At 39.7% G+C, this 16,000-nt stretch overlaps 1 protein-coding gene across 1 annotated transcript; it reads left to right on the top strand.

Annotated features, from left to right (window-relative positions):
• Positions 1-3,905: 3,905 nt before the first annotated feature.
• Positions 3,906-15,348, top strand: LOC306858531 (leucine-rich repeat neuronal protein 3-like). The gene is made up of 2 exons (XM_079399099.1): positions 3,906-4,211; positions 12,066-15,348. The coding sequence occupies exon 2, from the start codon at positions 12,406-12,408 to the stop codon at positions 14,524-14,526; it is 2,121 nt and encodes a 706-aa protein (XP_079255225.1). The 5' UTR covers positions 3,906-4,211; positions 12,066-12,405; the 3' UTR covers positions 14,527-15,348.
• Positions 15,349-16,000: the final 652 nt, after the last annotated feature.

The raw sequence follows: 16,000 nt of genomic DNA, 5'->3' as shown, positions 1-16,000 counted from the left end.
GAAAGCCATAAAGCAAGCAAGAAAGAACACATTCACTGATTCTGTTGCACATTGGAAGCGGAAATGAGCTATTTTTTAACTTGGCAAAGTAACTTGAGCATCATGGGAGTGTGGAGGCCTAATGAGGAGAGTGAGATGTTGTGTGTGGTTGGCTGGTGGCAGGATGTCTCTACATCAGTCTTAACTAAACAAACCCCCACCTGGGAAGCCTGTTAGCTGCACTGCAGGCACAGACAGCCCCATACCACAAAACCTGCTACAGTTTGAGAGGCGTATTCCCAGGCAACTCATGCGTCTCTGCAGGCATGTCACTGTCACGTAACGTTAAGGAACGTCACTTGTCCAGCTTTTCTGCAACTCCACCAAACTGAAAGCAATGTGGATATTGAGAAATTGGACTGTTTATGTCTGTGGCTCATGTTGCAGCTATTATCTATCAATGGGACATTGCTTTTACCAATTGTGTGTAATTTTATAACACGGCAGCAACAGTAATATAATATAATATAATAAGAATAAAAGTTCTATATCAATTACAATAATCAGAATAATACAGAAGCCCTAAAAGGTCATGCATCATTTTCTTGTGATCTCGCTGTAATTTTCTCATGAGACTTGACTTGCCATTTCTCTGTTCAGTCATAAGTCAGAACAGAACGAATGGGTTCTCAGTGAATGGGTGCCGTCAGAATGAGTCCAAACAAGTTGATAGAAACATCATAATAATCCACAAGTAATTCACATGACTCCAGTCCATCAGTTAACATCTTGTGAAGCAAAAAGCTGCATGTTTGTAAGAAAAAGTCCTCTATCCATAATATTTAGTTTTCCAAAAAAGGTCATCTTGCCGGAATCAGGAGAGAAATATGCAGTTTTACAAGTGAAAACAGTCCAAAACAGTTGGATGGATGGATTTTGATGTGAGCAGACAACAGGGGATGGACTTTTTTACTGGAGGAAGAATTATAATGGAATATGGACCAGAAGTGACAGCTTAAAGTTAAAATGTCTTAATTATGGATTTGTTTCTTCTAAACACACAGCTTTACTCTTCACAAAAATAGATTGTGTCGTTTTTATCAGCTGTTTGGTCTCTCATTCGGATGGCACCCATTCACTGCAGAGGATACATTGGTGAACAAGTGATGCAATGATACATTTCTCCAGATATGTTCCCAACTTGGATGGCCTGAATTTGAAAAATATTCAGGAAATTTTCGTTTTTGTGTGAGCTATCTGCAACTGTCATCCTTCAGCATCCTTTGGCTGGCAATAAAACCGACCACATGTTCAAAGTCACAACTTTATCTATGACAAAGCCCTCTCAGGACACTGTGTTGGAAAAGGTGTTTCACTGAAGGTCCTTGGTCAAAGTAAAAAATTTGCTCATCCATGATGCAGTGCTATAGATATACGTCTTTGTCACCTCTAGACAAAAGAAAAAATAAGAGAGAACAAACGGAGATCGAGATCGACAACTTATGACATGTTGAGTTCAAGAAGTTGTGGTTAAAAAAAAAAGAGGTTTCTTAGGACTCTGTTGACTATGACTTGGCAGAAGACTAGTTTATAGTTAAATAGCCTGGCGTGGGCGGTTTATGACTGACTAGCATTGAATCAATTTGACATGAATATATTATCATAAATTAAAATGTATTTTATACAGTTTAATAATGTTTACATCTGTGCAAGTATTGGCAATAATAGTGGTTTCAGAATCAATACACTTGTAGCTTTAAAATGACTTTTGTTAAAGGCTCTTCAGAAAACTTTACAGGTTCTATGTCTTTGTCAGAGGCTGTAAGACCATCTTGTTACATTCCCCTGTATAGTCTAGGGGTTTCAGAGCGGAAGTAACAAAGTCAAAAGATGTGATTAAATAAATAAGTGAACGTTGAGAAATCTCCCTTACCCAGCTCTTATCACTTTCACCATTAACACTTCCAATAAAGGTTCATACAAAAGATTATCAAATGTCGGAAATATACTTAATTGTTTTATTAAGACCTTAACATAAACCAAAAAGATCAGAGTAGTTAATCAACTTAAATAACCAAGTCGTCAAGAGAGAGCAAATGCCAAAATAGCAAACAAAACAGTCTTTCTAAAGGTAATAACTTCCCTAGCAAAAGAAAACAAAATAAAAGACAATAATCTTACCTCTCTCCCTTACTAAAGAAAAACAGGAGAAAAGTTTAGAAGAGGTTAAACCCAAATAAATCGGCGCCCAACTCCCTACACGGTTTCACAAAACTAGACTCACACAGAGTCTCAACAGTAGCGTTGTTGTAACCACACTTTAAGTTTACAGATCACAGATTGCTGAAGAGCACCTACACAAACAACGTCTCTGGGATAGCAGATAAGGGACTTCTCCCGAGCTGTGTCTCTCTGCTCCTTTATATCCGCCGCACACTGTGTAACAGGGAAACCACGCTGCCGCTAATTGCAATCAGCTGCGGATGAGTTGGACCGCTGCTTGGCAGAGAGAAAGAGAGAAAGAGGGAGGACAGAAAAACATGTGACCATCTCCCAACATACAGAACATTTACGTCATGGGACGTAACAATCTTCTCTAAGTTTCTTGTAAAAATATTTATAACTGTGGGACTCTAGTCAATAAACTGAACTGCCCTCTAAGGCCTCGTCTGTCAGAAAACAGATGCAGTGAAATGCCACGACGAAACCGCCTCACAAATTCCTAATATCCCTCAAAATTTTTAATAAATGGGGGCATGGACAGATGAAAAACCTGGTACTTGCTGACATCAAGCAAAATCCAGATTTATGCTTTTATAGTACATGCACAGTTTTCTTTGGCAGAGCAGTCTCCTGATGCCAGAACAGAAAAAATGGTCCAGTGTTCGACCCTATTGGGAGTTTTATTATGAGTTATATCCCTGTTTTCTCAAGGTGTGTGAAGTCCCGAGGGTGAGCTGTGAAGGACCTGTGCATGGGCTGTAAAGCAAGACAGGTCCGTTTCAGGAAAGCACCTTCACAGTGAATTCATCCCTAAAAACAGGGTCACAGCAAAAAGGACGTATTCTGTCAGAGTCCCTGAAACAAGAACCAAAAGAATTGGATGCATGAAAAGCCTACCTTCAGCTTCCTGATTTTATTTTTTTTCATTCCAAAATTCTAGTTGTTGGTCAGTTCTGATCCTTAAATGAAGTTGCTACACCTTGTCTGCAATGATACAAAAATATAAAAACACAACAGTTATTACTTAAGTAATAACAAGTAAGAGCGCTATCTATCAACATCACTGTGATTTCACATGTTTAAAAATGATACAATTATATGATACAAATAATTGTAGCCTATTAATAATTGTAAGCATTTTTTTTGTATGTTGGACAAAATGATTGTATGCTATTTAGTGTATATTTGTGGTTTCATGAATGATTTATTAAAATTATCTTTAATTATCTATCCTGTACGTGGTTTCGATTAAGTTTTCATTGTAAGAACAAATGCCATAGAATAACAATATGCACTGATTTGTAAGTCAAGACTCAGAACCTCTTGAAATTAACTAAAAAAAATAAACCAACCCTGAGAAATATTTATTGGAGTGTCCAAGTGTGCCTATGCTGTAAACTTTATGTTATATTAGTTTAGAAGCTATATAAACACTCTATGATCTTTCATACTCTCTCAGTCACTAGTATACAAAATGTCTGGAAAAAACAATCCCTAAATACGACGCAATCAGAAATTAATACCAACATATTATCCATTTTCTTCTGCCTCTCCTTATTTCTCCAATGGTTCTTGTCTGACAGACGCGGCTGTTTGGCCAATCAGCTGCGAGAGTTTCTCTCCGCCCCGCCGCTATTGGTTGATCTCTGGAGACTCGGGGGCTGTTCCGATATTAATGACCGCTGGGCAGACAGCTGCATGTCAATGTGACAACCGAACGAGCGGCTGCAGATGCGCCTCTGAACGCGGAGGAAGGAGGAGGTTGTCAGTGCGAGGGACTCTAAAAAGCTTCCAGACGGCTCTCACCCGGTGGATTTTGCCTTAATCGCACGGCAAAAATCTTAACGTTAGGAGCGCAAACCGCTGCTATTTCTCCATCTGCGTGAAAAGAAGACCACGCGCGCTTATTTTCATTTGCGTGGCGCGGGCTTTCCGCTCTCTGGAGCACTGCGCTATAGATGAACGGAATACATGTCGTTTTATTGACCGGGATGACTTGCGCTGAAACGGTAAGTTTGAACATTTTCCAATCCACCACATGTATTTGATTAATAAATATTAATTTTAGTCGGTATTTACTGCATGAGCATCCACATTCAAGTTGAGAGAATATGCGTCAGAGTGATTCTTTCACTGCAAAACGACCGTGAAGGAGCAGAAATAGAGGGAAGTGTATAACAAGCACATAGGTAGTTGAATAAATAGCCATGTCAGCCTGGAGCACAGAATTCCTGTTGCTGATGTCGCGGTCGGAGAACAAACACATGTGTGCATCAGCAGCAGCAACAGGAAATCTGTGCTCAAGCTTGGCATGCGTATTTTTTTGGACACAAGGCACGTCCTGGACGAATAGCCACAGGCAGTCTTGCATCTGGCTGTTCTCAATCTCCTTTAAATCACCCTGTTGCCGTCCAAGATGTTCTACAGCACCCCTATAGCACATGAATTTCAAATGCAGTCGCCTTGAGCATCCACTGTACAGTAAGTATCGTTAAATGAATGTATATCGCTTTGAATGGAGGCATTGTGGTTCTGATCCATTCGTCTGATCTGCATTCATTGCTTCAGCCTAATTTATACCGTCCACAGCAAAACACCTCCTATGCAGATGATGACATTTTTTTTAACACAGCTGTTAATCACACAACCAGCGAGTTTGTCCTCCCACATCTCTTAGTAGACGGAGGCGGTGAGGAATCGTTGCAGACTGGCATTGCACTTTCGGAGGTTGTTTTACGGATTGCAAATAGCATTTATGTGTTTGCATGCATGCTTTATTTTAACACATATTTGGGGTAGTGCATCAAATTAAATTAGTAAGATGAAAATAAAAAAATATTAAAGTAGAATTATGTTTAAAAAAAGTGCATCACATAAATATCCATATATGATCCTCTACTAGCGAGCAGATACCAATTAGATCACTGGGTTTCAGGGGCAAAAATCATTGGGCTTGAAAGAAAAATATGGAAGGATTGGGCTTATCCATAGAAGACATTAGTGGGACCACCATAGTCACAGAGGCCTGGGACAGCCATTACCAGTTGTCCCTCACTGACGGCCGGGCCACTGTCTCGTTACAAAGCGAAAATGTTGAACAAAAATATTGTGCGGCTTAATGGTAGACAATACACTCCAACCAGTTTGTGTCCTTGGAGTCTCTTTCATGCCAAACTCTCCAAACTCAGACCTGAGTGGGCAATTCTTAATCACTGATGTAATCACATGGGCCACTTGATGGCTGCACTAATTAAAAGACAATAAGTAAAACCCTTGATATTAAGGATCTCTCAGACGCGGCTTTTGTGAGCACACTGGAGTGTTTAACTGATTTTAGTACCTCTTTGTATGACGAGGTGCTGGAAAATTGCTTTCTCTGATCGTTGCGTCATACCAAACAGTTTGAAGCACAAATCAATGGTGGATGTGCGGTTTGAAATCCAATTTATGCAAGCCTGCATTGTCAGTGCAAAGTGGTGGGGGCTTCGAAACAAAACATCACAATGTGAGTGCTGAAAAATAGCAAGTGTAGCATTTCATTAGCTTAACACTTGAAAAATTAAAATGCTTTCATGTTCTGGCAGAACATAATGCTAGCCACACCAATATCATGGGTTCAGTTCCCAATGAAAGCATACCTTGATTGCACGGAGGGTCGCTTTGGATAATGCCTGTGCAAAAAGAATTAATGAAAATGTAAATATAATATAGAAGACATGTAGAAACATGATGAATCCACTTTTAGAGGTATATTTTTTTGCATAGTTGTACCTGCCATGTCTAATACAAATAGGGAAAAAAGATCTAAGGCACGTTAAACTGGCTTTTTAATGATTTCTCCCCAATCTCCATCTACTGAAAAGGTCACCACACTCCACGTTCTCTCATTGTTACAAAAGCCTTGACTAGCTCTGTTTCAAAATATAGACTTTAATAAGAGAATATGATAGCAGCATATGCTATCTGTGTTTTCACGAGTAAACAGAGCAGAACCATCTGAGAAGCACTGCTGTGCTCTCCATCTGTTCTTAGATTAGACTGATACCTGTAGTAGAGGCATCCGGTGCGGTATAGAGCGCATACTGGGAGAACTGGGATCTCATTATGTCTAAACAGTCAAGCTAGAGATGTTTAGAACACAATAAACCATGCACTGCTACACCGATAGATCGATTGACACTTGCTGAGGGGAACACGCTTTCAATCAATCAGGCACAATTAGAGTGAAATGCTGTATTTGTACCCTGGGGAGATTTTATTGGATTTCATAATTAGGTTCTTCATATATAGTGTAGTTTAGTGATGCAATTATTCTGCCCATTGTGCATGGTATCTTTTCCTCAGGCTGGGTTTTGCATGGTAGAGAAAATAGCAACGTTACATGTCTCTGGATGAGCAATGTGGTTATATCAATATGAGTCAGAATGTTCTCAGAACCTTAAGGGAAATTCTGGAAAACTCTCTTAAAACTCAAAGAGAATGTACAATTGGAGTTATAAAATTATAATAAAATATACAACAAGGATTGTACTGGCATCTAAACATTCTGCATTCTAATTCATGTCAATGTGTTTTTAAATCCAAACCACATTTATACCCAGAGAATCAGTTTATCTCTAGCTATATGAGCAATAATGCCTTCCACTGAAGACTAGCTTAAAGGGGGTCAATAATAGGAATGAGAGATAAAGAGACCCTTTATTGATCCTTGATGGGTAATGTAGTAACTACCTGTAAATAGTTGGCCTACTGGTTTGCAAATTTTGTAAGAATGTGCATTTAAATCTTTTATCCTTCGAATAGCATGCTTTTTGCTTATACATTTAATTAGTGCTTGCATGGTAGAACTGTATTGATATACCTCTTTTCACTTTCTTCCCCACAAATTTAGCCTAATATTAAAATTGAAAAAAAGGTAATTGATGTTTACCATTCAAAATCCATTGTAATATTTGCAAAACAAATTTCCACTGTGCAACTATTTGTGTAGTGACTTGTGATTGCTATTTTTGTCGTCAGAGTTTAAAATCACTCTTACATGCCGAAGACAGTGTTGCATTGTGTGCAAGGTCCCATGCACAGCTGAGGGGAAATAAATAATAAATAATCTAAGATGCACGCTGAGTGTCATGACAACAGCAAAAGTGGCTCTGATCTGGCATTTCATTTACACAGAACCAAATCAGAACCAAATCTTAAAACCTGTGCCTGTCTAGAACATCACCGCTGTTCTTTTTCTACCTTGCAAGCACTGATATTTCCTTCAGGAATTGCCGTTCAAGTTAATTTATATCAGCACAAACTAGATTTCCCTAAAAGAGCAAATCAGCATCAAACAATCAATTACAAAATACCAGAATTGTTCATGTACACCTGAATTCATTGAGGGAAACAAACGACGGCAGTGGAAAAGCTGAAACCTGTGGGGTCCATCGGTTAATTTGGAGCATTGATTCTGCATTAACCGTCGACCCGGGCGCTGATTTTGTGAGCACATAGGAGCAGGTGCAAAGGGAAACGTTCCTTGAGCATTGCACTGGAAACTTCATTATGCACACACATTGCATAGCAAAGCCTGTTTAATGGACTCTTCCCTTACCTTGAAAATAGTGTAATGGCAAATCAATGAAGCACAGGGCAGGGGGAGGAGCAGCAAAACAGACTATGCCACCCACTGAGAGGCCTATGCAAACTGGCTGGCACCTAGGCCCTCTGCGTCTTCTCCAGGCCTGAGAGAACAGCTTACACAGGGCATGTGAAGAGAGGAGGGGAAAAATAAGAGCTTAAGTGAAACACAAAGAGGAGAGAGAGCATGGGTGTAAGAGCAGGGGCGTCTTTCTGTAGACATTTGTATGAATGAGCGAGAAAAATTCTCAAGACTATGAACAATATTTCCTCTGAATCATCTCTATAACACAAAGGGCTATTTCTACAGGAAGCAATTCCACCTCTGCCTACTTTCTGTGCATGCGATCTGTTTGACAGAAGTTTAACTGGAAATGAAAGCCTACAGCTACACCTGGCATCATATATATTTCATACACCCATGAAAGCTTGCTGGTCAATTAAATTTTACTTTTATGTTTGAACCCCCAAAAAAACTTTTTTGTGCTTGTAACAAATGACCTGGAGATGGAGCGGTGGCTAGGAAGTGGTGGCTTGAGACCTGTAACATCATCAAATCAAAATACATTATTGTACTTGGTCTTTTTAGAAAAGTGTCCTCAGTGTACATTAATGTATGTTTATCCCTATTTAAAAACACAAAACATGTTATTATTCCCAGTGCAGTTTACATTGAGTTGCTACAGCTACTTTCCAATCTTCAGAGGCGCTAACTTGGTTTAAGAGGACCTCAAGTTCAGTAATCAGTCCCCAGCTCAAGATTTACAGCCTATATCAAACGTCTCAGCCCAAAGCAAACACAGGAGCCGGGCTGCCACCATTTAGCCTGAGTTACTTCCCAGGGTCAGTAGGGCTTAAAACATGCCCTTATATTTTACAAGCCCAATCAAGATGATGCTAGCTCTGTGATATCAGGTCTGGCAAATAATGGCGGGGAATGATTCTCTGACTCCTCTACTCTCCAATTTCGTTGACTGACTGTGCAGTACATCAGGACGGTGATTAGAGGCATCCATCTTGAAATTCCATTTTCTCTGGTATTAGTTAGATTTCTCTCTGTCACTGAACATGTGGCACACTATGCAAGGTATTGCCACTTAAGCTCTATGAGCCACGGTGTTTTTCCAAGTTCTTACGTTTGTACGTTCTCACCTAAACTTAACTGGGTTAAGCCTAATTTCCTTCATTTGTCTTTGACTGGAATTTTTAATGGGTGCGCCATACCTTTATTGCTGTTACAGAGTCAGTGGAGGTTAATACAGGTTTAGTTGTATTAGTGTGTCTCCTCTCCTGGGAGGGTTTTTTGTAGATACTCTAACAGAAACAGCCTCCAAAACACGATCATGAGCCAACCATTACACTCAAAAAAAGACATTATTTACCATCGCAGAATCTAGGGCTATAACAGGGTTATTTCTGGAGCATAGTGTATCGATTTTGTAGTCTTAAAATGACTAAAAACTTCTTTGATTTCTTCTCACTTCTCAACATATATGCAATAACGATGCCACTGCACACAGTTTTAGTTCCTTTTTAAAATGTAGCTAAATAATTACATTCTGAAATAATGTACAGAAATCAAACAGTTGCAGATGATGCTGTTGACTATGGAAACCTTGATTTAACACTCATAGCAGTGCCAAATTATTCATGCCCCATTGAACTATGCCTTTATTGTGCATTGTTAAATGGTCCTGTTCACGATGTGAAATCACTGAACACAGAAACTCTGGCCCTGCATCAAAAGCATAACCTTGTCTAAAAGGGCAAGATGAAAAAAAAAAAATCCTGCACAATAGAAAATAGAAAGAAGGATAAAACATGTTGCATGTGGGCCGCCAGAACAGTTCTCCTAAATGCATCCTAAATTCTAAACATTTATAAAATACTAAGTACTAATTTTAATATCTTGATGCTCTAATATCTGGGAAAATCAGGGATCCAGAACTATCACAATTTAAAAGAAGAGACTAGAAAGATTAGAAAAAAAAAAAAACTGCAGTTTTATTTTAATTTATTGCACATTAATGCTATGCTGTCAACAGACAAGCATGCCTACGCACTGCATAAGTAGTGATCCTGCACTACTAGAGAGAACATGTAGGTGCTGTAGGAGCAGTCCTCCATTTAACACATCAGGAAAATAGGCCATTCGTGTCAGTCAGGAAAACTAGATGCATTTTCCAGTATTTATGGCTGACACAGGTATTGTCAAGCATCCATTTCCCAACCACCGTGAGAGTAGCGGCACATCTATGAGGTGTAATAAACACCCAAATTTAAAAGCACTCGTTACCTGCTAGGCTTATTAACAATTTGACAGTCGTTGTCTATGGCAGTGTTTCCCAACCTTTTTTCTGCCACTGCACAGTTTTGATGTAAAAAATCCCACAGCACACCACTAAACATTACAAAAAAAACATTACACAACAAAGAAATTTTAAATTTTTTCCAATAATTCCACTTGGCGTCATCAGAGTTGGTATTTTGGCTTTATGTATGATCAGACACTTGCACTTAATTTCTGAAAATCATACTCAAATGGAGTTAATGAGGTTTTTGATGAGCGAGTGACAGATCTGTGTTTTGTCCATCATTAGAACAGTCAAATCTGAGGCAGTGAATTAATTAATTAAAATAAGTTTATTGTAGCTGTATGGGCGCTTAGTTTCTCGTTAATACATTTGGCCAAAATCTCACAATATAAAAGACGAACGGCTATGATATTTAAAACGTACAAAAGTGTATTGGCTACAACTATAGACAGCAAATGCTAAGACTCTTCTCTGCTCTTTATACACACAAAAACATTAGCTTTTATAGACAGCATTTCTTGAGTAAAGTTCTTTATTTACCCTTGCATTGCAAAGAAGTAGACTTCTGTCTTCGAACTGGACGTTGCAGCACTTCATTCTGAATGGAGGCGGGGTGGAGTTATGACGTTTGACTGACAAATTGAGGATCCAATGGTGTTACGAGGTTTAGTCACAAGCTCTTTTCAATGCATTTCATTGGTTAAATATTTGTAAAAACCCACAAACCTACATAACAATGACCAATAGCACTGATTAAAATAATAACGGAATATAGTAGAGATAAGGACGTTTTTGATAATTTTCCACGGCACACCGTACAACGTGCCATGGCACAGTGCTTGGGAAACACTGGTCTATGGGACAATTTGGTGTAGTTCCTAGCATTTCTGTAATCTCTGTTTACAACACAAGTATACTTCGGTGATAGAGAGACAACAGATCAGGTGCAGTAACACCCGAACACCCGGGAAGGCCCTATTTATTATGTACTTCAAACAGATTCTGTTGCCGCAAATATTATTCATCATAAAGGTCCCTGCATTGAAGCTTATTAATAATGAAGAATCTTGTTGCCTTGGAAAATCACACATTTCGCCCCCTCAATTACTCACTCAAAAAAACACACTCTCACCTCCACAGAGCCTTGAGGGATGAACTCTGGGTTTCTCTGTCGGTGAGGCTTACTAAAGACTGTCTGTGGTATCCTCGCTTCCTCACCACCTTCCTTGGGCACTGAAGTTGAAAAGAGAGATGATAGTGTGATGGAACAGTCTCTTTCTTTCTGTCTGTCTTGCTTGCATTCTGGCTATTGCACTTTCCATAGTAACCCTGGCGATGCGGAGAGAGCTCTGACAGAATTGCTGATTTTTCTTCAGTATTCTGCATAGCCCAACAAAGAATTGCTTTTAACCGTGGAAAAATAACAAATTGTTTTTTAAAAGTAATGTTGAGACCTAATGTGGTATTTGCAATTAAAATATCTAGTATTCAAGGCCATGGTTTATGTTGCTTATAGCCCAATCATGTTATTTTCACTAAAGTGGAGTGTAGTGAGAATGTTTTGTGTACATGGCTAAAACATTTCATCATGGTGAGTTGCTTCTGGGGAATCTACCCTTTTGAAAAATAAGCAGCAATATTAATGCTTACATGTAAACACACTAAGCTTCATAATTCACACATTTTAGGGAACTTCAGCTTCAGAATCCTAAAAAAAATATCTAAGGTGAAGGACACCCATATCCGTATGTCAAAGGCTTAGTGTGCAAGGTACTGCTGAATAAAATGTCAGCAGACATCAGAGTGCTTTAATGTGGCTTTTGTAAATGTCAGCATGCCTCTGTCTTGCCTTAGTGATGCCCTTGCATTTTTCCGGTAATTTTATGCTAATATGTTTCATCTCTTTCTTCTTATTTTCTTCAGGTAGAAGTGGATTAGACTGATGATGGCTTCATCTGTAGTATTAAATGAAATGAACAACCTTGCTTCTGCCTAGCTGAAACCGCCGCTACCTGAAGTTTAATGGTGACCTTTTTACCTTTATCTGCCCAACCAGTAAAATTTCATACACCTCCTTCAATCTGAATTACGGGAGACTTGGCGACGGGACTCGCATCTGTTGACAGCACATCAGTCAGGGCCTAGGGAAGGCCCTTTGTTGGATTCAAGTGATCACCACAAATTGTTGATTATTTTTGAAGTGAAGTGCTTTTGCCACAAAATCTTTAAGGACCAACTACTTACTGGTGGGAATTGTGCCAATATGAAGGACATATCATTTGCGGATTATTTGCTAGTCGGTCTTGCAGTGACTACCTTGGTTCTTGCTGCAGAAGAGAGAGTCAATTGTCCCAAACTTTGCGTATGTGAAATTAGACCCTGGTTTTCCCCTAGTTCTGTCTATATGGAGGCTCCCACTGTTGACTGTAATGACCTTGGACTATTTAACCTGCCCATGAGATTGCCATCTGATACACAAGTCATTTTACTGCAGACCAACAACATTGCTAAAATTGAGCGCCCTTTGGATTACCTGCCAAACATCACTGAAATCGATCTCTCACAAAACAACCTGTCATCAATACGTGATGTCAATATTGGCCACCTCCCTCAACTCTTATCCCTACACATGGAGGAAAACTGGATATGTGCCCTACCAGACAACAGCCTTTCTCAACTGACCAATCTTCAGGAGCTCTACCTAAATCATAACCTCATCTCCTTCATTTCTCCTGAGGCTTTTCGTGGCCTTCAGAGCTTGCTGAGACTTCACCTCAACTCCAACCGGCTTCAGAGTATAAAAAGCGAATGGTTTGAGCCCTTACCAAATTTGGAAATTCTAATGATTGGGGAAAATCCTATCCTCTCTATTCAGGGTATGAATTTCAAGCCTCTGAGAAACCTTCGCAGCCTGGTTCTTACTAGAATGAACCTGTCACAGATTCCCGAGGATTCACTTCTGGGCCTTGACAATCTGGAGAGTATCTCATTCTATGATAATACATTCCCTAAGGTACCCCATGGTGCTCTCAGGCATCTGAAGAGCCTCAAGTTTTTGGACCTTAATAAAAACCCCATTGGGCGAATTCAAAGGGGTGACTTTGTGGACATGCTTCATCTTAAGGAGCTGGGCATTAACAGCATGCCTGAGTTGGTGTCCATTGATAGTTTTGCCCTCAACAACCTCCCAGAACTGACCAAAATTGAAGCCACCAACAACCCCAAACTTTCCTACATACATCCAAATGCTTTCTATAGGCTGCCGAGGCTGGAAACTCTAATGTTAAATGGTAATGCTTTAAGTGCCCTCCACAGGATCACAGTGGAGTCTCTCCCAAATCTCCGGGAGGTTAGCATGCACTCTAACCCTATCCGCTGTGACTGCGTTGTACGGTGGATGAACATGAACAAGACAAACATTCGCTTCATGGAGCCTGATTCCCTGTTCTGTGTGGAACCTCCAGAGTATGAAGGTCAGCATGTGCGGCAGGTTCACTTCAGAGAGATGATGGAGATCTGTCTGCCTCTCATCTCTTCAGAAAGCTTCCCCACACAAATCAGTGTGGAAAGTGGGAGATCTGTGTCTCTTCACTGCCGTGCCTTTGCTGAACCTGAGCCAGACATTTACTGGGTGACTCCGTCAGGGAGAAGGGTCATCCCAAATGCTGTTTCTGCGAGATTCTACATGCACCCCGAAGGCACGCTTGATATTTATGATATCACTGAGAGCGAGGCTGGATTGTACACATGTGTGGCACACAATCTTGTTGGGGCAGACCTGAAATCTGTCTCAGTGGAGGTAAATGGATACTTCCCACAACCTGTCAATGACTCAATGAATGTCAACATCGAATCTGTACAGACCAACTCTGTGTTGATATCCTGGAATGCCTCTCATGGTAGCCTGGCACCAAACATTAAGTGGTATACATTGCCGACGGCAAACCATCCAACAGTGGCATTCACAGCTAGGGTACCATCTGATGTGACTGTATATAATCTCACACATCTCAGCCCTGCTACACAGTACAAAGTGTGCGTGGACATTCACAGCATCCATCATAAACACGACACTAGGTGTGTAAATGTCCTAACTAAAGGATTAGAACAAGCGGTAAAGGACTCCGAGAGGTGGGACATGGCACTGTTTGCTGCTTTTGGTGTGCTTTTCATTGTGATCTCAGTGGCTTGCTTTCTGATTTATGTCTTTATGAGGAACCACTGCATTTATGGAGAACTGAAGCGATACTCTTCCAAAATGGCTCTGATGTCTGAGACCAGCCAGCAGTCTCCCTTTACAAGGCTCTGGATTTCTGGGAAAGGGATGCCAGCTGCTGTTGAAGTGAAAGCCACAGTCATAAATGTGTTGGACAATGCATTTTAAGCTGCACCTGTAGAGGACCACAAAAACTACAAGCAAATTGACAAGGCAAGAGCAGAAAACTTGCTGTTCCAACTTGCCATTTATCTTTTTGCCTTGAAACAGACATCAAATTCAAATGGAAGGGATGTCTAAAAATCTATAACTAGCTCTATAGCCCCTCATCACAAGCTGTCAGATGTGGCAAGTGGCAATGGAACAGTGGTAACTAGCGAGAAGTAGAGACTTGCTGCTAAAATATGCAGTGTGATATTTGTAGGCCATTCACTGAAAACAGATGATATTAAGACATCAGGAAGGTGTTGTTTCTCATACCTGACTGTTAAATGTGTAAAGAGTAGTGGAACAGTCCTTGTGGTCCCAAGCAATACCGTCTGTGCTGTACGACAACCACATAGGCGTGTTAGAGACCCGACTGTTTGTTGAGAAGGAAATCCAGTAGAATAGAAGATTACGGTGATTATGATGTGAACTTTTGATGAAATATGTCGTTTTTCTATTTAAAAGCAGATCTGTCTTTTCATGCCTAAAATTGTTATATATTCTATCCAGAGATGTAACAGGTATCTTCTGTGCAATAGCCAGGCAGTAAACAAGTGTGAATTACTTACAGTATGAAAGATACAACTTAAGTAACGAGACTATACATTTGCTGAATAAAACACAAATGTACATCTTAAGGAATCTATATACATAAATATATATTATATTTGATTATATTACTATCAGGACTGGATGTTGTTGAATGCAGACACTTTAAAAGCATCTCTCAGACATAAATTGCAGAAGGTTGATCATGACAGGGTAAGTGCCTACTCCTGAATCTTAGACAAGAAAAAAAAAAAACACTTTTGAATGTTACTTCTAATGGTTTCCTGAGAGATCCCTGGAGAACAGAGCCATGATTCCAGCCTCACATGCAAATTTGTGCAAATACTATATGAGAATTTTTAGCATAAACATGGTTTAAAAGCATTGCGTCCTTGCTTTGAGTGTGAAAAAGCCATTTTTATATTGACTGTGCTGTCTGTTCTACCCTAAGCACATTAGTCAATGAGACCAATGTGCTTAAGGTAATGTAAAAACTAAATAAATGTCAGTGTTTTTTTTTTTTCTTCTCATGTTGAAATCAGTGTTTACTGATCTAAGTTCTGGGGAAAAAAAGCCTTAGCGTGATTAACAAACACTTGAAGGAATAGTTCATCCAGAAATTAATGTTCTCATGTTGTCGTGTTTTTCCTTTTTCTTCTGCAGAACACAAAAAAAGGTTAGCATAATTTCAAGGTGCTCTTATCTGTACAAAGAAAGTGAATAGGAATAGACACTGTCAAGCCTACAAAAACAAGCCAACATGGAACATGTGGCAGTGCAAATGAGCAATACAAATAACAAAAAAGGACCATAAATAAATCGATTTTTGGAAAATAACAGCTTATACATTCTGCTAAACTTCTTGTGTTTCACAAAAGTATGTCAA

The sequence above is a fragment of the Barbus barbus genome (assembly GCF_936440315.1).
Source record: "Barbus barbus genome assembly, chromosome: 39".
In the NCBI taxonomy this organism is placed as follows: Eukaryota; Metazoa; Chordata; class Actinopteri; order Cypriniformes; family Cyprinidae; genus Barbus; species Barbus barbus.
This window is presented reverse-complemented; position numbering and strand designations above follow the sequence as displayed.